The 24168-nt window shown below is 39.0% G+C and overlaps 2 protein-coding genes across 3 annotated transcripts in view; both read right to left on the reverse strand.

Annotated features, from left to right (window-relative positions):
- Positions 1-248: 248 nt before the first annotated feature.
- On the reverse strand, positions 249-2093 carry LOC118416168. Its single transcript, XM_035821247.1, has 3 exons — positions 1912-2093; positions 1538-1647; positions 249-480 (listed from the first exon to the last, which is right to left on the reverse strand). The coding sequence occupies exons 1-3, from the start codon at positions 2091-2093 to the stop codon at positions 251-253; spliced, it is 522 nt and encodes a 173-aa protein (XP_035677140.1). The 3' UTR covers positions 249-250.
- Positions 2094-7635: 5542 nt separating this feature from the next.
- The window catches only part of LOC118415371 (mitochondrial inner membrane protease subunit 2-like), a 61165-nt gene continuing 44632 nt past the window's right edge, over positions 7636-24168 (reverse strand). Inside the window, exons 3-6 of one of the 2 annotated variants that reach the window (XM_035819927.1) lie at positions 16196-16261; positions 11591-11611; positions 11038-11140; positions 7636-7903 (exon numbers count right to left, since the gene is read on the reverse strand). In XM_035819927.1, the coding sequence (XP_035675820.1) occupies positions 7742-7903; positions 11038-11140; positions 11591-11611; positions 16196-16261 (352 nt within the window). In that variant the 3' untranslated portion in view covers positions 7636-7741. The remainder of the gene's footprint in view (positions 7904-11037; positions 11141-11590; positions 11612-16195; positions 16262-24168) is intronic. The other variant, XM_035819928.1, reaches the window with a different exon arrangement.

Consider the following 24168-nt stretch of genomic DNA (forward strand, 5'->3'; position numbering starts at 1 on the left):
CGGCACAACTCTCTATCTCTTGAATTGTATAATTGTGTGAAACTATATCCCGTTCCATGCACTCATTTACTGATCTGTCCCAAGCTCTTGAAGGCTCGTCACTTACTATTCGCACTAGTGCACCTCGTATTCAGTGGTTGTACAAAGCAAAATGGGAAAACTTGAAAAATCTCAAAACGACATGGAATGTCTTAGATCTATCCTGTTTGTTTCGTGTGTCTGTAACATTACATGTTTCTGTTGTCTACTACTACGGTACAACTCTCCGCTTGTCAACTTTCTCTACAAGCGGGAGGAAGGAGTCGACATCCCCGGACCCACCCGAGCAGCAGTCCGCCAACCCCGCCAGCTCCCTCTGCAAGGTGATGATGTGTGCCTTCTGACTGCCCACTGTGTTCCTTAAGTCGTCCTTATCCATCTTCAGTTCTTTCACTTCTTTAGCTAGGTCCACGATCTCATCTTTGATGCTCTGTAGAAAACCTAACAAAGAAGGGGGTTATGTTAACGTTGTCAAACAACTAACGTTTTCTCACCAAAGAAGAATGTATGTATGAGTCAATGATTCTGGTTCTTGCATGCTAGACTTGATGATCACCTCTCAATATTTGACACATATAGATACAAATGTACCTCCAACTATGTAGAACTTATTTATGTGTCACTTTTAAGGCTAACGTCACATTTCCAAACCGGGGCCCGGCAGAGCTTTTCGTGGAAACGAAAAATAGTAGTGTATACGTAAACTACATTTATTTCCAGAATTTCCTAACAAACATTCATAATGATAAGGGTTTCAGCGCGAAAAACAAACTCCGAACGTACAGACTACAATGAAGAGGAGTATTTGAAAATTACAAACATTCGGCACAGAACTACCATTGCTAAACTAAGAATCAGTTGCCACAGACTGCGAATTAAATCAGGAAGACAACCGCACTCCTCTAGAACAAAGAGTCTGCCAATTTTAATTTGTACCTCAAACATGGTAGAAGATGAAATGCACTTCACTGTTGATTGCGATATGTATGTGACATGTTAATGATAGAAATACTCTATTTAGTTATATAGAAAGTAGATTCCCTCATTTTAGACACATGAGTAGCACTGACAAGTTTATATTTCTCATGCGTTTTGACAAACCGACAATAGCTAAACCCATACAGTCGTACATTTTCACCATAACCAAGAAGCGAGAAGAAGCCGAACTAGATTTGTGATACTTTTATATGTATATATCTTGACTTGTTGTGACCTGTACTTAGCTCGGTTGGGCAAAACTGTACAATAAAGGTCTTCATTCATTCATTAATTCCCACGACCATTTTCTTTACGTCTTCTGTAGTTTGGTGTCTTTTATATCATACTTTTCGTTCCCAAAAGGGCCCCGGCGATGTAAGCCTTAGCGGTGTCATGCATACAGCCATTTATGGATAGGCCGAACAAGTCAACGGACTTGACAATGAAGACGTTCACACGCAGTGTCGCCATGTCACATACTAGTATCCAAATGTGTAACCGTTATGGAGGTCAAACCTACCTTTATCTCCCTCCAGTTCCTTGATCTTGTCCGCCTGCAAGTCCACCCGGACTTGGAGAAGTTTTCTACTGGTTTCCAGCTCGTTAATCTGCTTTTGTTGCTTCTCAATCCTTCAAGGTGAGGACGAAACAATACATTATGGGCAAACTAAATTCGGGGATATAGCATTTGTTTTTTTCACTTATGCCTCTCTTTTTTTTGGTGCACTGTCTCTACTTCGCAAAGTAGCCAACACGCTCTGTCAGAACGTGACGTATAGAGGAACATAGCCAGGCAGCAGTTTTCCTTGCTTTTCAGTTGCAGGATGATATTATACATGTAGTTCTACAGTATTAAGGGGTTGCTAGCCAAAAGTATAGGAATGCTACACTCACATTTCCTCCAGCATGTCCAGCTGACCGTCGTCTTGATCGGATCGGTCCGAGTCACTTGAGGCCCCGCCGCTCTCCTGACTCCTCCTGCGGGTGCGAAAGCGGAACCACTTGCTGTCGGTCAAGTTTAAAGTCAGCAGCATCGCCACCACCACCAGTAACACCGACCTACTGAGGAAAGCCATGGCTCAGAGACCTCGGGAACTTTCTTAGCAGATTCTCTTGCACAAGAAAATTACATTATATATATCCTCTACAACGGAAGTTAGTCAGGGTTTTCGGGATGGTACGGAACTTATTTGGGAAGTAGGATCGGCATTTGACAGATATGACGTTATTTCCTGACTAGCATGGGTTAGTATGGCAGACTTCCAGACACAATTGTGATTTTAACTGGATCACACGGGCTGGAGTGAAGGGTTACCAAAACACAAGGACTGATTCTAACGAACTTCGTCTGTGCCAACTACTGCCAGTGCCAGATATACACTTTTAGTTTTATAAAGTGTTGTGCAAAGAAAGATTTTAAAGTGTCTGTTTAAATGGTGGTGGTACTACATATTTCAGTATCAGTGTTATTTACTGTTAATCCTCTCACAGAAGTCTTTTTCTTCTTCTCTCTTGGAATGTCGCGTCAGTTATCGTCCTCGAGGCTGTGTCCTTCTCTACACTTCCCGCAGACACTAGCTTTCTCAAAGTAAGGGAAACATCCTGCCTGGTCAGTAATGTACAGGAAATGGGACGGGGTTTTTTCTGAACAATCTGTCGGCAATGGTTAATTCACACAGCTGTACATGTACGTCATCCTAAAGAAATGTGTGACCAGAAGTTAACAAATCTGCTGCGTCATCGGATATACGGACACGTACGGTGCGCTGAATAAAAGTTAACCGTTGCCTTGTGTACAGATGTACTTTGCTGCTCTTGTTGCATGGATACATGCTTGTACAACTTGAATAAAAGAAGATCTATATTTAAGAATGTCTTGAATGTGCTGTTAAATTTACCCGTGACCTCGGTACGTAGTTTTGCTTGTGAAATCATCATTCAGCATTAAGCAAATAGGACAGAATTCGAACCTCCTTGGTATAACATAACCTACACAAGCTTGATTTGTTCATGATACAAGCGCACGTCAATTTTTGCAAGTTTTCAAAAAGGAAAAGAAAAGGAAATTTATGCCATGCCACTTACGTTTGTTACACCATTTTCTGGAACTGGATAACATAACAAGGTTAACTCATGAAATATATATTTTCTGACGTTAAAAGTCGTCCAGAGGGTGTCATTTACAAAATCGAGCTACAAATTTGTTGTGGCCTTGCTACATAAAATTCATACCGGTTACGGCATCAGTGTTAGCCACCCGGTCAGTTCAAGAACACCAGTTTTGCAAACGTGAAGACCGTGAGCGGCCAAATAAAATGAAGTAAAAACAACGAAGTTCCACACTTTTCATCTATTATATCACTAGTACATGAAATATGTACGACAAACTGATTAGAATATGTTGTAAAAGTTCCAGGATAAATTCTAACCACGTTTTCATTTCAATCAAGAAGGAATTATATCCCCTAAGAGAGCCTAATTTGACGTTGCCTAAGCCCGCTAACGGAGCTTTTCGCCCAATGGCCAAACTAGGAAGGTTCGTAAGGGGTTTACAAATTCTGATTGCAGAAGCACTTTTGTTGTCTTACTTCACGTTCCAGCTATAAATGACTCAGAAAATCATCCTTTAGTACTTCGATCGGTGGATTTCAGGAACACAAGCAGCTAAAATACTGTGTTTATCAACAACACAACAACTCGAGAAGGCTTGTCTTCATATTTGGCATGTGTGTTACCTGGAAGGAGTAGGCTCAGGATTACTAGTAGTCGCCTTAATGCTCTGGACAAGCCATGGTCGCGATTTTTCTATGGCAGGTATCTCTTGTGGAGGTTGATCCCTCTCTCAGCTTGCTCCGGAATTGCAGTCAATGTGGCGTTTTTGTTGAAATCTTTCAAAAAAGATAACGGAAGAAAGGAACAATCGATTTTCATAATTTTGGGTACGGGGGTTGCTTACAGTGATGTACACGAAGAAATGTAAATTATGCAACTACATTTGCACAAAATGGACAAATGATTTGTGCCATACAAATGTTTTCAATTAATTTATCTTTTGTCATGGCATCAATTTTGGCATCACGACAAAGTTTTATCCGCATGGGCGTATATGTTGTAGCCTTACCTTTACTGTATTCTCCCCTCAAAGTCAATAACCTCCAAGCTTCACCCTAATTTGCCGAACAAACTGATAAGAAAGTTGCGCTGAGCCCAACTTTCAGGTCCTAGTCAGACAGCATGTTATCTGATGTAAAGTATTCTTAGAGAGGGCAGAGTTCCCTCAGTGGGAGTGAAAGCCAGCAGTCACTTGTAGACGCCATCCTCCATCCATTGAGATACTCTTAGCACAAGTTAGCATATTCAATGCCGTTTTTTCAAGTCCAAGAGAGAGGTACTGGCTTTGGGAGAAAGCCAGAGTTTCAATCACTTGCAGAGTTGATTCAGTTGGTGTTCCACTTGAGCCACCTTCCATGGAAGCGGGATGTGCTGCCTGGAAACTGTGATCCATCTTGTGCCACCAGAATGACATACTGTAAATGTTGAAATTGTTGAGGTGGGTTAATGTGTTTGATTTTTGTGGTGACTTTCAATTCTTACCACAAAATTAAAACGAATGTTTTCTCCCCTCCCATCCCCACACCCGACTACAAAATGTAAAAACCACCACTAACAGACTCTATAGTCTTCTTACTGTGAAATTACATCCCTGCTAACTTAAAGAAATTTACTGTAGCAGGAATAAGGGGTTAACACAGAACTGTGCGCTACTTACTATTATCATAATACTAGTTCACATGGTTCAAATACTCCAAGATCTTACACATGACACTGTGGTAGTGAACCCTTCAGCAGCGTGTCTATAGTGTTGGCATCCGACTTAACCTCCATCACGCCTCAGTAAGCTTTACTCTAGACTTCCCACCAGAAGGTCGTGGATTACAGGCAACTGCCAGTTGTTGCTGGGTAGTTGCACAGCTTATTCCAACACTCCCTGATGCCTGAGGTTCTGTACATGTGGAATAATGAAGAACCAGTGCTCCCGTTCAGTCAACTCTTGGTTTGCGTCAGTCAAAGCTCCACTTGGGACTCTGCCTGTCTGCCTTAGAGCACTCAGTCTAGTGATACAGATTCAGTAGATCCTTAAACTTTCATGAGCAGACAAAAACTTTCATAAGCAGGCAAATGTTTTCATTGTGGAATTGTGGAATCGAACTCCAAGAAATGTCAAACAAATACAAGATTCTTATGATATCTATTCAATGTAAAATATATGTGCATGATTGAGACAGGATGTATTTTGAAGCATTTGACAAACACTTTTGACATTTGTATAGTATATACTGTATGCTTAACCTACATTCTGTAGATCCTCAAACTTTCATGAGCAAACAAATGTTTTCATTGTGGACTTGTCAAGCAAATGTCAAGCAAATACAAGATTCTTTCACTTAAGGCTATATGTCATAGGAAAATATTAGGAGCAACAGCAAGGCTTTCAAGATGAGACAGGATGTACATATAAGACAGAGAGGAAAACAGAAGAACTCGATGGATTAAAGAAGCAGTTTGGATCAGAAAATCAGTGCCAGTCATGAACAGAGACCAGGGGGGATACAAGCTGAGCCACGTCTGGGACGGCATTCTTGCTGCTGCAACGCCACCTACATCGGCTATAAGTAGCAGCAAGAAGTAGTTCCTGTCATTCCACCCTGATGATGGTGTCTGACAGACACCGAAACGTTGGATGTAAGTTATTTTCTGGTTGTGCTAAATTAAAAGAGCCTTACTATATGAATAATTGCCAACCTGATGAAGTTATTCACGGATAGGAGACAGGATGTATTTTGAAGCATTAATAATTGGCTCAATCTTTTTGACATTTGTGTAGGCCTATATATGCTTAACCTTCAGCCAAGCCACATTCAGATAATAATGCTGCAGTTCTGTTTAAACATGGAATCTCTAAATCTGTGCAGCTTCATTTGAGTGCACACACAGATGTCATACTTTAGCTGATGCCTTGTAGCCACATTAGTCATGCCTAAGATTCAATAAAAGCAGGTTTCCACAGACTCATAATTTCTATGCACCATAATGTAAATGTAGAATATAATGTATTTCGTACCAGCTGAGGTACCAGCCAGACAGTGGGGTAGGTCTGAGCTCTCTGATGATCCTTGTAGAATACAACATGTTGTACATGTATTTCATGTCATATCCACAGGTTTCAATGTGAAATGCAGCAGAAGTTGAGAAAATTGGGTGTCCTAAAATAGCAGCAATTCCAGTGTTGAATTGAGTATATGACAACAGCACACTCTGAGCACTCAAGCGCATTGAAATTATCCTAATGGAAGACCATGTGATAACAGTAGAACCCTGATCATGATAACCCAAGTTATCATCTGGTCTGAAACACAAATGTTATCATGGTTGAGGTATAACAATTTATAACATAATTGCATTTCAGTTCCATGCTGTGTCAAACTACCTACATTGTAAAACAAGTCTCATTCATGGACTATCCACCAGTCTGGACAAGCTGGAAACATCCTAAAGCAAGGTTTATTGCAAAACATTTCTACCTAATGCAGAGGCTTAAAAAACAACTTAAGTTTCATCTGTTTCGATAGTTTGAGATCATTTATTTTTAGCTATGAATATTCTATACAATTATCTTACACAGGAAATGTCGCCAGGGAAAACTCTCTTGTGTTCCACATTCATCTTCTGAACTTCTAAATACTTTAAATCATACTTCTGGGACTAATTACTGCTTTCTTCCAATTATTGAACTTACGTAAAGCCCTTTCAAGTAACCAACTTGATCAATCAAGAGCACACTAACTCTCTAATCACGGCAGAGAAAGTTTTAAAGTAATACCTTAAAATAGCATATGATGGTAATATTTAACATGAAGCATAGATACAATTAGCTAGTTAAAGAAGATAAGAGCACCATACACATGTACAAAAATGTAGATCGTGAGTATGCAGCAAACTTGGCTGATTAAAAACAGTATGGAAAAATGTTGCTGATCAAATAAAGTTCTGTAACTTCCTTTCCTGACACACTGTAGAAATATCCTGAGATCTAACTGGCAACTTTAGGAAGGAAAAGAATCTAGCATAATGTTTTACAACAACATAAATATTGTTATTATACTTTTTCAATATAGTATTCAACATATCTGAATATACAGTGTATTCAATTCAACTTGACTGCTATTACCAGAGAGTTTCATTCTGACAATAAATATTTCACTGTACAGAATATGTTATAATAACTAAGATAGGCCATGTTGATTTGAATATAAGGATGACATCTGCTTGTGATTTTCAACCATTTTCAACCATTTGAAAAAAAATTGACCATACTGTAAATCGTACAAAGCAGCTGTCAAATGAGCAAATATATGCTGTAGATTGAAAAAAAAGTACTGCACGCTCGCATCAGTCTTGGGGTTCCCAGTGGATGTCAGACATCCATATAATCAAATCAATAAGGCCTTACTGCATAAATGTGGTTTGGGGAAGACGTTGAAAAACCACCTGCTTATAGTGTGCTTCAAAATGTTCCTTGCATTGTATGTTTCTGATGCATTTATAATTCTTAACTAATTTGGTTCCATGGACCACGTTGAGTAAATCCCTGATAAAAAGGAGCTGTCAATCCTCACATTTTAAACAACTTATAGAATTAATTCATCTCCAAGACTAGCAGCTGTTATGTTTTGGGGATGGTGACAGCGCCTTGTTCCTCTAAATGGTCGATGGTCTCCTGATCCAGCGGCCCCCTGTCCGTGGGGAGAGATGGTTCGATCCGCTGCCATCGCTGAGGGGGCCAGAGGATGTGTGAGGCTCGGGCGTGTACCAGACCTACCGACACCTGGGAGAAAATAATAGACAGATAATGTTTTCATAGTACACATACATTCTTTATTGTTTCTTTCTTTATTTCTTTATTCGCACATAACATGGCTTAAAAACAAATGTATATACAGAAATGAAGTACATGCGGGGGGGTGGGCAGAAGCCTATGTGGCTTTTCTTGGGCCTTCCCCAGAACTACGTCACAGAAATAATAATTATACATAATCAAAGTGAACGAGAAAATGCACATAACATAAGTTGAAATCATCATGTGAAGTATACTGATGAATGAAGTTATGTGATGAATGATCCAATGACCGATATAATACCATACAAAATTGACAATGCAGATACAAGTAAGTCGGAATTTGACAAGAAAGGTAGGATCTCTAAGTCTTTGGAATCATTGGCTATCAACTACCAACATGGTGCACACAATTCAAAAATCTTTTCCTAATAAGGCTGTATGTTGACTTGATTTAACGGATGACATCCTATGGGAATTCTAAAGGCTGAACAGTTGACAAACATAGAGTATTGAATACCAAACAATGGATTCTTCATTTTTGTTTTCACAGTCTTCTTCTTTGACATTGAAATTGACGTTGACATTTGTGTAATACTATGTTTCTCGATATATTTTTCTTTTAATCCACGGCGTGTATTTGCTCCTTTTACAGCTGCTTTGTATGATTCAAAGCAAGGTGGAAAACTTTTTTTATTGACGTGCGCAGGGATGTTATCCATATAATTCAATCATCATGGCTTAATGCTGTTGTATATGCACATTAAGACAAATGACAGAAGCAGGAATAAACAATTATTTCAACTTATCACAAGTTGTAAATAATTGTTATATATGTATCCTGTTTGTTTAATTTTTCATCATCTGCACTACTTAAAGATTGAATACTGAGACAGAGGCGGCGGCAGGAAATTTCGTCTGGGGGGGCCAACTTTTACTGACAGAATTTTGCGGCACATGCTTACGTAGCGCCGAAGGCGCTACCCGTCGCGCCGACCACCCTAGGGGGGTCCGGGGGCATGTTCCCCCAGGAAAATTTGAAATCTAGACCCTCTAAAACGGCATTTCATGCGTTTTGACGGGCAAATTTTGCTGCCAGACTAAGCTAAGTTTGATGGCAATTCTGTTAGAAAGACACATGGTTTTAGCGAGGGCGATGCCCAGAAAATATTTTCACGATTTCGAGTGCCGAAGGTGCGAGCTGTTGCAAGGTTGGTCTTTGGAAATTTCGAAATCTGCACCCTCTGAAACGACATTTTCTGTATTTCGAGGGACAAGTTTTGCTTGCAGACTATGCTAAATCTTATGCCATTTTTGTCAAAGAAAAAGATGTTTGAGGGCGATGACCTAAGCTACCACGCACAAATTTTCACCATGTCGTTGTGAGCGCCGGAGGCGTAAGTCATCGCTAGGGAGGTCCAGAGAAAATTTTAAAATCTTGACCGTAAGAAACGTCATTTCCTGAATTTCAGTCGTGGCACATTCTGCTTGTAAACTAAGCTAAGTACGATATTACAACTTCTATTGGTTTAAAAGATTTTTCAGAGCAACGCTCCCGCAACATATTGTCCTGCGTCGAAGACGCAGTCGTCACAAGGGAGGTCTGGCAAAATTTTGAAATCGGGACTCTCTGAAACGCCATTTCTTGCATTTTCAGGGGTAAACTATGCTGTTAGACTAGCTTGATTTTATGAAATTTCCATCATCAAAAAAATACACAAGGTTTCAGCTTGATTTTTTTGGGGGGGCGATGCCCCCCCAACATATTTTCTGGGGGGGCAGCCGCCCCCCCTGCCCCCCCGGTGCCGACGCCACTGTGAGAGAGGCAAAGGTGTAGCCTGTGGGGCACCTTTCAAAGAACATATCATGATGGATAAGTTTGAGATAAAGTCCCATCGGTCCTTAATCCAAACTATGGCATTAATGCTAAGACACATTTCAGTAATTAGTTTTATACATGTATAATGCAAAAACAAGTTTCTGAAAGTTGCTTTACTGATTGAAGTCTTCTTGCACATTGCACACCAGGGTTGTAGCCAGCCTGAAATCATTTTCAGTCCCCTTGATTTTGAATGGGAATCCTATCGAGCACCGAAGGCATGGCATGACGTTGCGCGTCATTTCTAGGGGTTCTGGGTCCCAGAAAATTTCTAAATCAAGACCCTCTGAAACACTATTTCCTGCATTTTGAGGTGCAAATTTTGCTTGTAGACTACGCTGTTCAATGGCATCTGTTCTGGTGAAGAAGAACACATGGGTTTCAGTTTTTTAAAAATATCTTTACATATCAATTTTTGTCTGTCCCAGGGGATGGAATGGGGAAAACTTTTTTCAGTCCCCAGCAGCAAAATTCCTTTAAAGGACTGAAGGACAGGTGCTGGCTACAATCCTGTTGCACACTATTGGATCAAAGCCTCCTGCAAACTAAGCTATAGAAAGGAAGCGCGGTGAATGGAAGACTTCTTTAATCCGGACTGTCAGGTAATCTCACATAACAAGCTGGTGTCAGGATTAGAAATCCCAAATTGCCCATGAGTTGTCTAATCCACTACACTACTGCATCCATAATGTTGTTTCCTGTAACCTGTAAATGTACACGTAACACCACATGGCTTTTGATTTAACACTGAAAGGGAGCTGAATGTGAAAAACTGCTGCAATTTTTTAAAATTAAAGGTTGCTGCTTTTCTTTTTAAAAGCACTGTAGTTTTGTTACTACTTTGTTACAGTTCTCCAACTCCTCTGGTATTATCTTTTCTTGCCCCAGTTGTACTCGTTGTATGCATGAAGATTGTTTTTAATGCTCTGGTACTGCTCTGGATCAAGTTTTTAAAAAGCTTTTTTTGTGTGTAGATTTAATAGTAGACTTAACTACATATTATACAAGGCAGCAACTGCAACATTGTTAGACCGTTTAAGGTGGTCAGCAAATCCAGTTACTTAATGAAATAACTTTGACTTTTGATTCAATTTGCATTAACACACAGTGATTTGTAGAATGAGTCCTCCCTTCCTTAGCTAATGAATTTGTCTTTCCATTTTCATTGCAAATTGTACCAACTAAGTTAAAGTCAAACAAATCTTTCTGTTCCAAAGAAATTGTTAAAAAGTCAAACAAAACTTACTGGTCCAAAGAAATTGCTGTCCAGACTATGTCCGAAGTTGTCTCCTTCCACCCAACAGTGTCCAGACGGTACTCGAACATATCTGTTCTTGTATGTACGGGTTCTGTTGGGGTGAAAGAACCATAGTTATCAGAATCATTGTATCAGTAATAGTATCTTAACTTCTCATTCAGACAAAAGTATACTCAATATTGATATCTATCACTCTCAAAAACAACTTGAAATAACTGTCTTTTAAGGCAAGTTTCATGATGAAAGACAGTTCCACCTAAAGTTACATTATTTTTTTTGTACCATGTGAAAAGTAAACGAACCACATATCCAGGATTTCTCATGATTATACAAAAGAATAAATCAAATCAAATCAAATGTTGTTTAAAATGAGATTATTGGGGAAGATCAACAGGCAAGTATACAACATATACATGTAAAGATGAATAGTACCACATTAAACTGAAAGGACAAGCTAGGTAAGGACTACTCTACACATTTTTGTTTAATCACACCTATCTGAAATTGCCTACAGCATTACGACATATTATAAACAACTTACCCTGGCATTTGAAATGTGTGTCTTGATGCAAGGACAAAAAAAAATTATTTGCAACTGGCAAAATGTAAAACAAAAAAAAAGTTAATTAAACAACTATGCTGCATCAAAAATTCAAATACAACACAGTGAAAATGTTACATTTTGACTATATTTGACTGATTTCTAAGAACCTGGTACAAAAACTGGGCCTAAACCATTCACGAATCTCTTTTTAGATTGAGCAAAGCTATGACATCCGCTCACTGAGAGACTGTCTGTATGGCTTTCATCTCAGGCACATCCTGTAACCTAAGTCAATAAATCAGCAGTTGATCTGGCGCCATGGCAACAGTGACGTCAGGGGCTAAACCATGTTTAAAAGACTGAGACAACAATCACTTCTGGACCAAAATGAAATCCCAAATTAAGGCATAAATGTCACTCTTTGCTTGCATAAGCACACAGTATTGTGTGTAGGCTTAATAATGTAAGAGTTATTTTGTGTGGATGCAAACCTATGGCAGAGATAGATGGAACATCAGTTGCCATGCGGAGACCTTGTCCTGCTTTTAGTCCTTCATATTGACACACAGTTCAAGGAAAAAAGGCCCAAATTAGGTCCTGTCTTTTAAAACGTTGGAACATCAATTTTGTGCCACTCTGTATGCTTCTGACCTTTAGTCCAACAGTTTGAAGTGGACAATACAAGGTCTTAGCTAAGAAAAGCAACTCATCATGCTTGGGCAGGTCTGTTGGTGACAGCTTATTTAGTTTAACATCAACTTTATCTGTGGGTTAACTTATTTCCGTCGTTGTTGAAACAGGGCATTTGGGGATATCAAGTCAATGGGTAGTGATTTTAAACTGTAACATTTTGAAAATACTTAAATATGAAACCATCATCCATAGACTTGGCCGACAGGCTGAATAAAACTTCAAAACTTGAACTACATGTATGCGGCTCCAGATGTCTTACTGCAGTGTGCAAGATGTTGGTAGCTTGAGGAATGAATCCACTTTACTATATACTTATCCCTAAATGCCCTGATCTTAAAAACAATGGATATACATGTAGGTTACCCCATGTATAAAGGTGAACTAGCATTAGAGTTAGATTTGAACAGTAAAAATGTGCAAGACTTTCTCAGCTTACACTTGATAGCTGCATTACAATTCAGGTCAATGATATTGGTGACAATTAAGTCAGAATGTTAGAGATCTACTGCACAATGTAATCAAGCCTGAAATGATTGACCTGGATTTTCCACTGAAACAGTGATCAAATCTGTCACATAATTCACACCTACATGTAGACTGGATAATTATATAAGCTTTCTTCTAACATGATAAAGGGACATAGTAACTCAAGCTTGGGCTTTAAAATACATCAAAATTTGAATCAATTAGATTACCAACATCATTTTATGTAATAATTTACCCATGGCTGTACTTTAGTGTATGTTATTCTTTTTCATCAGAAACACACTTCATTGAGCTTGAGGCTAGCATTGACTCATTTGAATGTGAAAATATTGATCGCCAATATTTCCATCAATATTTCCTATATGTGATTACTTTTGTAATGAAGGTTACTTGGTCAGTTGAGTAAATGTGAAGGAATGACATTAGAGAGGCCCAGTTCTGTCAAACATTTGTCTGTAATAATCAAGATTACACTGTACCTAAAGATTTAAAGTCAGGGCAAGGCCAAAAGATCAAAAGCACTTTTAAAAGGGAACACAAAGTGTTAGGATATTATAATACTTATTGTAAATGCAGAAACTTTTGTGATGGTTTAATGTTTGCGTTTTTCGCGGTGGCCGCTTCCCTGCGAATTTAAAACCACCACGAAAATTTTTCCATGGTAGTAAGAGACTACAGAGCAAGGTGCTACTGTGAACTTAAAACCACAGCGAAAAGTCCTTTTTCCCACTTCCGCGAAATTAAATCCCTGCAAACTTAAATGCATTTACAGTAGGTGATACTGAAAATGCTGTTATTTTGGTGATCTTTCAGTTATATTATATATAGTGTTGATTTCATGCAGAATGACATTAAAGTACTAATCAATTTTACTTAAAGGACAGCATCAGAAAATTTTCAATTCATTATTTTCCAGTAGTTTACTCATTAAAAAGTTGATGTACGTCAATTTTTACATTCATCCGCCTAATATGACCCTGTAGACACGTTTGAACTTCGCGCTCTCCTCCTCTTCCCGCCGCGCTGGCCGATGACGTAATGGCCTCGTTCTGATCGTCTGAGATTGTATGACGTCACGGATCAGAAACTTATAGCCAGCCATTTTGCTCGGTGAACCTCGGTCCTCTCAGCGGTAAATTATCACCCCGCCATTCTGGAGTTCAGTCCGTTGTTGTTGACAATTACTTTCGTGGACCTGTAAGTCGCATTGTGAGCTGCCTACGAAGCCATAGTCCCCGGGAGACTGAACATGAATGAGCTTGCCTGCGAGTAAACCGCGCGGCGACGGAACGAAACAATGGTGGTGGGGGAGGTTCACGCACCGTGCCATTCTGGGCTATTACAAGAGCGAGTTTGGGTCAGTTCTTACCTTCTCCTTTCCGGACAGCACAGCGATAATTACACGTAAGCTTCCACGAATTTTGGTTGAATTCAGAATTGTCCAACTGGCAGTGACATTTAAAAAAAAACATTTTTCTTCTGACAACATACTCTTGATCGCTACATATCGAACGATCCCCTTTTCGCGCCGAAACAGATAGCACCGCAACTTGTACAGATTCGTGCGAGTTACGCCTCGCCTCTCACTTTATTTTCTGTTTCTCAGGTAAATTATCTGGACTGCCCTGTTTTTCAATCATGTAGCTTTGGCGGAGATTGTTGGGGGTTCAAACAAAACAAATCACGGACTCTGAAACGAAGCCGACATTTCGCGTCATTCACCATGCCGGCCTGTGTTGTATGTAAAAACAACAATGCTGTATGTGTGTTTTGGCTCGAAAAGGGGATCATCCAATATGTACCGATCAATGGTATGTTGTCAGAGGAAAAATGTTGTTTCTTAATGTCACTGCCAGTTGAACAATTGTGAATTCAACCAAAATTCGTGGAAGCTTACGTGTAATTATCGCTGTGCTGTCCGGAAAGGAGAAGGTAAGAACTGACCCAAACTTGCTCTTGTAACAGTCCAGAATGGCGTGGTGCGTGAACCTCCCCCACCACCATTGTTTTGATTTCGTTCCGTCGCCGCGCGGTTTACTCGCAGGCAAGCTCATTCATGTTCAGTCTCCCGGGGACTAATGGCTTCGTAGGCAGCTCACAATGCGACTTACAGGCCACGAAAGTAATTGTCAACAACAACGGACTGAACTCCAGAATGGCGGGGTGATAATTTACCGCTGAGAGGACCGAGGTTCACCGAGCAAAATGGCTGGCTATAAGTTTCTGATCCGTGACGTCATACAATCTCAGACGATCAGAACGAGGCCATTACGTCATCGGCCAGCGCGGCGGGAAGAGGAGGAGAGCGCGAAGTTCAAACGTGTCTACAGGGTCATATTAGGCGGATGAATGTAAAAATTGACGTACATCAACTTTTTAATGAGTAAACTACTGGAAAATAATGAATTGAAAATTTTCTGATGCTTTCCTTTAACAATGAACTACATACAGTTGTCTGCATTTGTGCCAAATATAGCACAAATATTTCATGCACAATAGCTGATTAGAAGCTTTTATGCCTTGCAAATATCAGAAGCTTTTGTGCCAACTATTTGAAGCATCTGTTCTAAATATCAGAAGCTTTTGTAGCAAAACAGAAGCTTTTGTTCCACATGTCAGAAGCTTTTGTACCAAATATTAACATATATCATAAGCATTAGTACCAAAAATCAGACAGTTTTGGCCAAAAATTAGACTTATATCCAAATATCAGAAGCTTTTTGTAAAAGAATATATCAGAAGCTTTTGTCCAAAAATATCTGAAGCTATTGTGTCAAGTATCCGAAGCTTTAGTTCAAAATATCAGAAGCGTCTTTGCCAAACATCTGAAGTCTTTGTGCCAAATTTGTGAGGCTTTTGTGTCAGATATCTAAAGCTTTTGCCACCTAATTCATAGACATAATAGGACTGTTTACCTGATTTATGTAAAAACTGCATTTTCTGATTAAAAAGCTAATAGCTGAAGGGAGTGCCTGCTGTCATGGTTTTCCATGGTGTAACATTATACTTTGTAACAGTTCATCCACAACACAGGAAGTAGTGAATCAAACAAAGGCTCTAATATATGATGCTAATAATCATTTATGTAACCCTTGCTGGCTTGCATAAATCATAAAACCAATCATCATTATTATTCTCTGATATTTTGTACACAATTTGGCAATCCAACTTTTACACATCTCGTATAACATAGAATGTTAAAATGAAAAGCACATTGCATCCATTTATCTACAAGACCTTTTCATTCCATATACAGGAATTTTGCCTATCCCAAAAGTGTCACTGCCAGTATGTGTCAAATTGGCGGCAAATTCCATCCATAACATGCTACATTTATTGCAGTGGACCACATTTTCTGCCAATAAGGCTTATAAGAATACAAGTCACATCAATAAACCTAGAGCTAAGTGAGGGCCAGCTTACTTGACTGTGTCCCCTTCCAGCCCGATCACTCGCTTGATGATCCGTTGTTCGGGGTCACGGGGTGACCTGCAGAGGGAAAACACCAAGTCAGGGCTTTCATATCTGTATCAATCATTTCTGTCATACATTAAACATATGGAAGTGGGTCAGACAATTTGTATTGAGTATAGGGTCAGACAATCTGTACTGAGTATCCTATACTCTTGATAGGATACAAGTTCATAAGATAGTTGTGTCCAAACTTTTCACCTGTAACAATGTATCTTCTGTTGTGTATTCTGCAATGGTAAATCATTCCATCTATCTATATTAAACTTGTGACTTTCTTCACATTTGCTTCTTAGAAAAGCATGATACTACTGTGCAGTGAAGTCTTTTCCAGTGCCTATATTAAAGAATTAATGATGAAAATCCATAACCCTGAAATGAGCTTGTTATAAATATGTCAATCAATCATAGAAGGTGCAAAATGATGAATCACTACACAAAAGGCACAGTACACGGAAATAGAGTAGTATAGATTTCATATTACAGGAGAATGCTGCATAGCATGTAAATCAGCACCAAGGACAGTGACAAGTTAGCACAATAACAGTTTCAGCACTCCGGACAGACCCTTTCCTGAAGCTTGAAATTTAGTTCAGCATTTGCATTGTTATGTCATTGTGAGGTATTCCAACTTCAACACATGTTATGAAAATAAAGAATCTGAGTTTAAGTCAACAATTGATGAAAATTTTAAACTACAGGTCTGGTAGGAATACACAGACCCGTATCAATCTTACTATAAATGAGCCACTCAATGTTACCAGAAATGAAGAGAAACACTTTGTCTGTATAGGAGGATTAAATGACTTCCTCCAAACTGAACAATTGAGCATATTGAGATGGAACATCACCACAAAGCCTCCAATTTACTACCGCCATGCCTCGGACATGTACAGGAACATTACATCTCCTGCTGTATGATTGAGTTCTACAAATCCGAGCCATCCGGTGGGAAATCTGGCTGGGAGGAGACAATGACTACAGGGATTACACAACAGATAGTGGACGTTATGGTCTGTGTTAGAGGCTTATTGTCTGTCTGGAGCTACCTCATTACCATACATCACAGAGATCTCTAATCCCAGCAGAACCGCTACGGCTATTCTAACACATAAAAGAAGTAAAATGGCAGCCTTTAGATAGAATGAAAAGTGACATCAATCTTTCTACCAAATGTTGCAGAGGGTAGATAACAAAAGACAGCTGTAGTCAAGTCTGATTCAATCTAATGTCAAAGTCAATCCCTTACATACATAAATTCTACCTCCAGGGTTGACGTAGATAGTAGAAAGAGGCAACCAGGAGAAAATGGAAGAAAAAAGGGAACATTTTATGACAGGGCAGACTGACGGATTGAATTGACTACTAGTACTGATTAAAGATACACCTTTAATCAAAATCAACAGTGGGTTTGGGTGTGTATTGGTACGTAAAAATTGAGGTCCAGTTCCAGTTCAGGTACAGAGGTCTGAACATGAACCTGCACCCTGATAGTGTACTAAAAGCATTTGGTCCACTTCGCACTCAAAGGAATCTGTTTGGGAGAGTATATCCGACTGACACTGGCACTTTAAGATCCTATTTTGTGTAAACAAGGTTTACTGCCTCTTTTAGCTTTGACCAAGTTTGACTGTAGAAACTTGGTAGACATGATCATAAACTCTGCAATAGTTCGCTCATTATCTTTTTGGACCAGTGAGACTCAATACACCTGCCAGACTATAATCTGGTCATTTTCATAGGAAAACTTTTCCAGACAGCATCTGTTGTCTTCTGAAAGTGACACAGGGATGACGGCATAGCGCATGCAGCTGCTTGGGTAATGTTGTATTCAATATGTCATTACTTGGATGTCTAACCCTCATTGGCACACATTAATACTGCTCATAGCCCAGCTGTACGTTTTCATGCGTTTGTGAGCACACCCTGGTAACCTTTCTAAAGTTGGCACTGCTGCATGGTTTTGCTGACCCAATAAAAGTCTACTCTCCCCAAAGGTGACTACTTAATCAATGTCCTGCTGAAATTGATGTGCAGTGACCTAAAAGTGCAAGTAATGCACTGTGCAGAGGAATGTTTCCCCTCCAGCTAACAGTATGGTTGAACCTACTGAGGATCAGCATTCTTGCTGAACAAGCAAATCACTTAAATCCTCCAACACTAACCATGCATCATCCACGCAGGCATGGTGCCACAACAGTCTCTTTCATTTTGGGGCCATACTGATCTGGTTAGTTGAATGACATCTTTTGTGCTCCCAAAAACTGTTGCAAGCATGGGGAAACAATTGGGCAAGAAAATTATGCCCATTATAAGATCTAAGGTTGAACAGATCACTTAAGAAACACACAGTGCATGGTATACTAAACAATATATTCTAGTATATTTTGTTCTGTTACATCTTAAGGATCATTACCACAGTGGTTATCTTTTGGTTATCTTGGTTGCAGCTGTTTTTTTCTGCAAACAGATACAAATTGATGCATGCATGAAATTCAGTTTGGCCTTAGGTCTTATGACAGATTTGTATATAAACACAGAACACACAATGATAAAATAAGTCACTTGTTAATAAGACTAGAAAAAGATTAGCAGGAACTTCTAGAGATATAAACTTACCAAAACATATGTATCAACCAAGAATTTGGGAATAGTCATACGAATCAGTAGTGTAACATGTAAGATGTGCAAAATCAGGATCTGCATGCTCGGAGAATAACTTAAAGGCTACACCTGGTATGCGTGACTGAAAGTTGCTGAAAGTAGAGGCCTGTTTGCTATTCTCTGCACATTTGTCCCCCTGCTACCGCCAGCATCCTATAAGTCACAGTTAGAACCAGCTTCACAAAAGCTCCTGATTATTCCTTTTGCACAATCTGCATGCACAATTGATGAGCAGGCCAGTAAAAAGAAAAAGACACAGTGACTCAGAGAGAAGGTAAATCTGTTACACATGGTTTTGAATACACTCAGGAAAGAAAGACGGAGAGGACAGTTACATATGTATGGAGGCACGGCAATTTGAGAAACACCTATGAATATATCTACAAGCTTCCTGCTGCGAGAGCTTATTGGCTTTCCTTGTTTATCAAGTCTGGTACTGTTTGAACGTATGCTATGAACTACTGACCTGAAAGACGTCACAGCCACACCAAATAATGCATTCCCCATAATCTGTATAGTTTATCAGACAGCTGCAACAAAAATCCTGGCCATCCTGTACTTTATGGCTGAGAGCCAATGCATAAGTACAACGGTTTATTGCACTTACAGAGTGCAGTACGTATCCTGGAGCATAACCTGACCCGTGGTATCAGAGGTCAGCAAATAAAAAGTGTCCTATGATTATGTTTTCACTTCCATTTTGATTCCTCATGGCTAACTTACACAATGCTACTGGTATGTCAAACAACATGTGTGTGATCTTGAAAGACCATTACTGAAGGGAAACCTATGACTGTTGAATGGGAGCATGAATAATATTTCAAGTGTGCACAACATTGTGCCTCCCTATCATGCCCCTATATCACTGTCTTTTACTTTTAACATTAACATCTGATTCAGAATTCTCAACCAGGCTGAACAAAACTTGTTTGTTGGCTATAGAGAGTATCTCACTGGACTGCAGTACGTTGATAGTGTCACTGTATTCTACAAGACTTTATAATGGGAATATCATGCAAAACGTACAAGTATGACTAAAAAGACAACAAACACAGAAAGGGTAAAAGCACTTGTTTTTTATCGATGATATTTGTACTGAAGAGGTTCATGTGGTAATGACAAGAATGTCTCCACAACCTGTCTGTCACGGTACAAAAAATTTAAGATTTGAAATAAAGATCAACAACATGAGTTCTCAAACCATGAGTTGGACAGAAAGAAACTTAAAGCTAAAGACAGCCCAAATTTGTGATGAGACTATTTGCTGTCAACTCTTCTCACCATAAAACTAAAAGCCTGCAGTTAAAACTGTATCTTTTACAAGTTGTAACAGTATTTTTCTGACCTGAAATTTATTGCCACATCTCTATTTGCATCTCCCTGTGTTCTTTGCTGAGAGTAGCTCCAAGATTTATAGTCACTGATTGTATGGAAATGTTAACGCTGTATCTGGTTCCACACAGGCGTGTTAGTAAAGCCGCCAATATCACTTCAAACACTGTGTTAGTATGGTGGGCAAAGAGACCGTTAACTGACGTGAGTTTTGAATACATGGCTACTTATTTTTGGAGTAGGTTTACTCAGCAAATATAGAAATCACACGACAGGATGTACAATGTATGAAGCTCATTCTCACCTTTAAATACTAAATGCAGTTGCTTCAAATCATGGCTGTCCCACTCACTGTTTGGGAGTCCATGCTGTTAATTTTTGTTGCTGAATCTTTCAATTTAAATATGACAAAAATTACATTTTTGTCAATTTCATGCTATGAAATCCAGCTGTTTTGGATGGAAAGAGTAAAACCTTTGTGTCCCAACAAGCATAGACAGCTGTGCCTCAAAATGAAAATAAAATGCAAATGTACCTTGTTTAAACTGCACAATTATCTGTCTCAGCAGTCTGTTGATCCTACTTAATAATTTGAAAGTACAGTACTAGAGGAGGTTAAAGCAATAAATGGCCTCATGGAGTGCCACTCAGTATTCTACCCTCAGGCTAACATTAGTGAGCTAATGCTGCAAGAAACAAAATGATGATATACATTTTTGTTGGACCAACGGATGGGAGGGATGCCAGGGTAACATCCACCGGCATTATGTACAGAAAGCCCAGAATATTGAGAAAAGGACATTATCATTAGCATCATGTTGCAAAAAAACTAACTGCCCAAAACAGGATGCGATTGGTCAGTTAAAGTAATAGCTAGCATTTGCTACATTGTGAATGACACAACGTCCAGGATTTTGAGAGTTAATTGTAAAGTTTTATAGTCATGTATCTGTTGTAGTTGGAGATGTAGTCATGAAGCTGTACATGTAATTGTAAATCATGTAACAACATCCAGGATTTCGAGAGCCAATTGTAAAGTTTTATAGCTATGTATCTGCTGTAGTCGGAGATGTAGTCGTGAAGCTATACATGCAAATGTCACAATGTGTGTAATTATTATCATTTTTCAATAAAGCTTTTAAAAAAACAAAAAAAAATTGCTACATTGTGTAACTGTAAGCACAAAAAGTTTTGCAAATCTACAAAAGTTCAGCGAGAGATTTATTGTTTTGGCAACGTGCAACAGTTGGTTTCTCCCAGTAGATGGAAATGAAGACTATACATCTATAAGATGTCACTGAAGTTCCATTTTGGCGTGTAAGCTCCTTCCATCAATACTCATGCTCAATACAGGAATGGCAGTAAAGGTTAGGGTTAATGTCTGTTGAGAGCACATTTCCGCAATGCCTTCCTATCTCTGTTTTCAAGATGAAAGCCTTTTCAAAAGCCAGGTTGGAACCTTGATTTCCGCCCGTACACATATCAAAGAGCTTTTTTAATCTGGTTTCCTATTAGACCTGGACCCCTTATCATCATATCATTAGAAAGCTTTCACTCACAGTACACCGTAAAGAAGGTGCCGCCTGAACCTGAGCCTACTGGAGACCTCGCAGTGTTAAATTAATGACACAGTACCGCAGAAAAGGAGATCTTAGAGAGATACTGTCCTGGGGGGACAAAGCTGCCAGTACCTTTTCTGTCAGTGAGAGAATGCGAGGCGGTTATGGTTGTTCACTGACAGTCTCTCAACTGTACCTCTGAGCAATAGGGCTGCCGAAGTCATTTCCTCTGAGCTATTTGTCAGCCCTGTATCGATCCACCTGACAACAAGACAAACACAGGCTTAGAGTGGAAGTTCCAGGCTGTCGGGGCAGCTCCATCACATGGCCATGCTTTCTCTCAGTCTGTCAATATCTAATCAGTCTATCAGGGGTAAATCCCCTTTCCTTGTAATCTGCATGTTTTGGGGGGCAAATGCTGCCCCAGGGACACCAGCATCCAATCAGAGCAATGGGTGCTTAATTTGATTGCAGACATAAGGAGCCACCTTTCCTAATATCACATAATGGGCTGTTGTTGACACACATGCAGGGGACAGCCCAGTAGCCTACTGTGTCTCATACAATCAGGTACATTCAATTTGGTACTTCCATCAAAAATGGAGGTATCATTTTGTGTGCATGTATCTTTCCACTGGCAGATGTTTTTGGTCAGTATAAGTTAGGCACCTTCAGATGGATGGTGATAATATTTTGTTTGTTGGTAGTTTTTTGTTTTGTTTTATTTTGTTGTTCAATTTCTTTAAAAAAATATACAAGTTGTACTTGTTAGGATCTGCCAGAACATGTCCAGATAAAAATGACTTGTTTTCTTTGTCCCTTTTTCATTAAATGGGGAAATACATCTATCAAGCTTGAGCTGTTATTGTTCATAGTTGTTGTATCACACATTACATTTACAGACTTTCCCCATCATCTTTAGTATGAAAGTCATGCAGTCTTGCAGTGTGATCATAGGCATAAAGACAGCCTTTCTACAATTATAGCAGAAATTAGTCAACCTGCATGGCAGCACACATTTCACTATATGTATATCATATTTCACATACATTGTAGTGTAAATGACCTCTAAGTTACGATTTTTACAACATATTGATTTTATTTCCAATGCTCTCAAGTCTTTTTAGGACAAACTCTTATTGAAATGATGACATAGAAAGATATGAAAATACCCTGAACTGATAGAAATGTTTACTGTTGCTCCAGGCATCCCTTGACTCAATATTTGATAACAAAATTTACGATGACTTGGGTATAAGTCACAAGGATCATTATACTTCTGATTTCAGATTCATTAATCTCAAAATAAGACATATTTCCATCTACTGACTTACTGACTTTGTGACTGATCCTGATAGCCTAGTAAAAAGAAGCTTTAGATATTTTCAAAGAATCTTGAGACTTTATACAAGATCTTGAGAAGGTCTCCAAAAATCTCAAGATTCCATTGAAAAATCTTGTGATTTAGCAGAAAATCTTGAGGTTTTTAAAATAAATCTTGAGATTTTTCTATTTTCAACAAGGCGTAAGGCCACACCAATTTAATTTCTTGGTTCACGGATTTTTTCATAAAAAATATGGAGCGAGAGGGCGAAATAAAAATAAAAATAAAAATTGTAAAATGGTTGGGGTAAAGGTAACGACTAATCCAAAACATAAAGAAAAAAGTTTTCAGCTTGAAAAAAGTACAAAAACACTATTTTTGTACAGTAACAGCACCTTTACCCACACTTTAAGGAGCTTATAATATAAAGTCCAATTTGCTACACCAGAAAGTTGGTGAATGGCTTCATTAATGGTGAAAATTTGCTGAGTAGTAATTTTTATTTTTATTTTTATTTCCAAAAAATAGGAGCGAGCGAATCCGTGAACCAAGAAATTAAATCGGTGTGGCCTAAAGACCCCCGCTGGAGCTCATTATGGTGCGTTGTGTAGCAGAGAACGTTTTCACAAAATACAGGATATGTAATTTTAAGCTGTAAAGGCCTAGATGCATTTGTCCCCTGCTGTAACCTGCTGTTACTACATTTTGTAGTCACAAGCATGTTTTGCAGGAGTGTGTGGGGCATCCCATAGTCATATGTCCTGGATAAAATCAATTGTGCAAATGAGCTTGAATAGAGTACGCATATCATTACTAGCAGGACAACAGCAGATGCATCAAAATGCTGTACTTAAAGATATGCTAATTAAACTAACATTTCACTGATACATGAAAAACAGGGCGTTCAAATTAATTCTAATTCTATGGCTGTTCAACAGAAGACAAGGTGACAATGCAAACTAAGGCAAATGTTTGCATTCCATGTTGGTTTCAGGTGTGGAAATCTAAAATACGGCAAAACTGGAGATCGATATCTTTGATATTCT

The sequence above is a fragment of the Branchiostoma floridae genome, chromosome 5 (assembly GCF_000003815.2).
Source record: "Branchiostoma floridae strain S238N-H82 chromosome 5, Bfl_VNyyK, whole genome shotgun sequence".
In the NCBI taxonomy this organism is placed as follows: Eukaryota; Metazoa; Chordata; class Leptocardii; order Amphioxiformes; family Branchiostomatidae; genus Branchiostoma; species Branchiostoma floridae.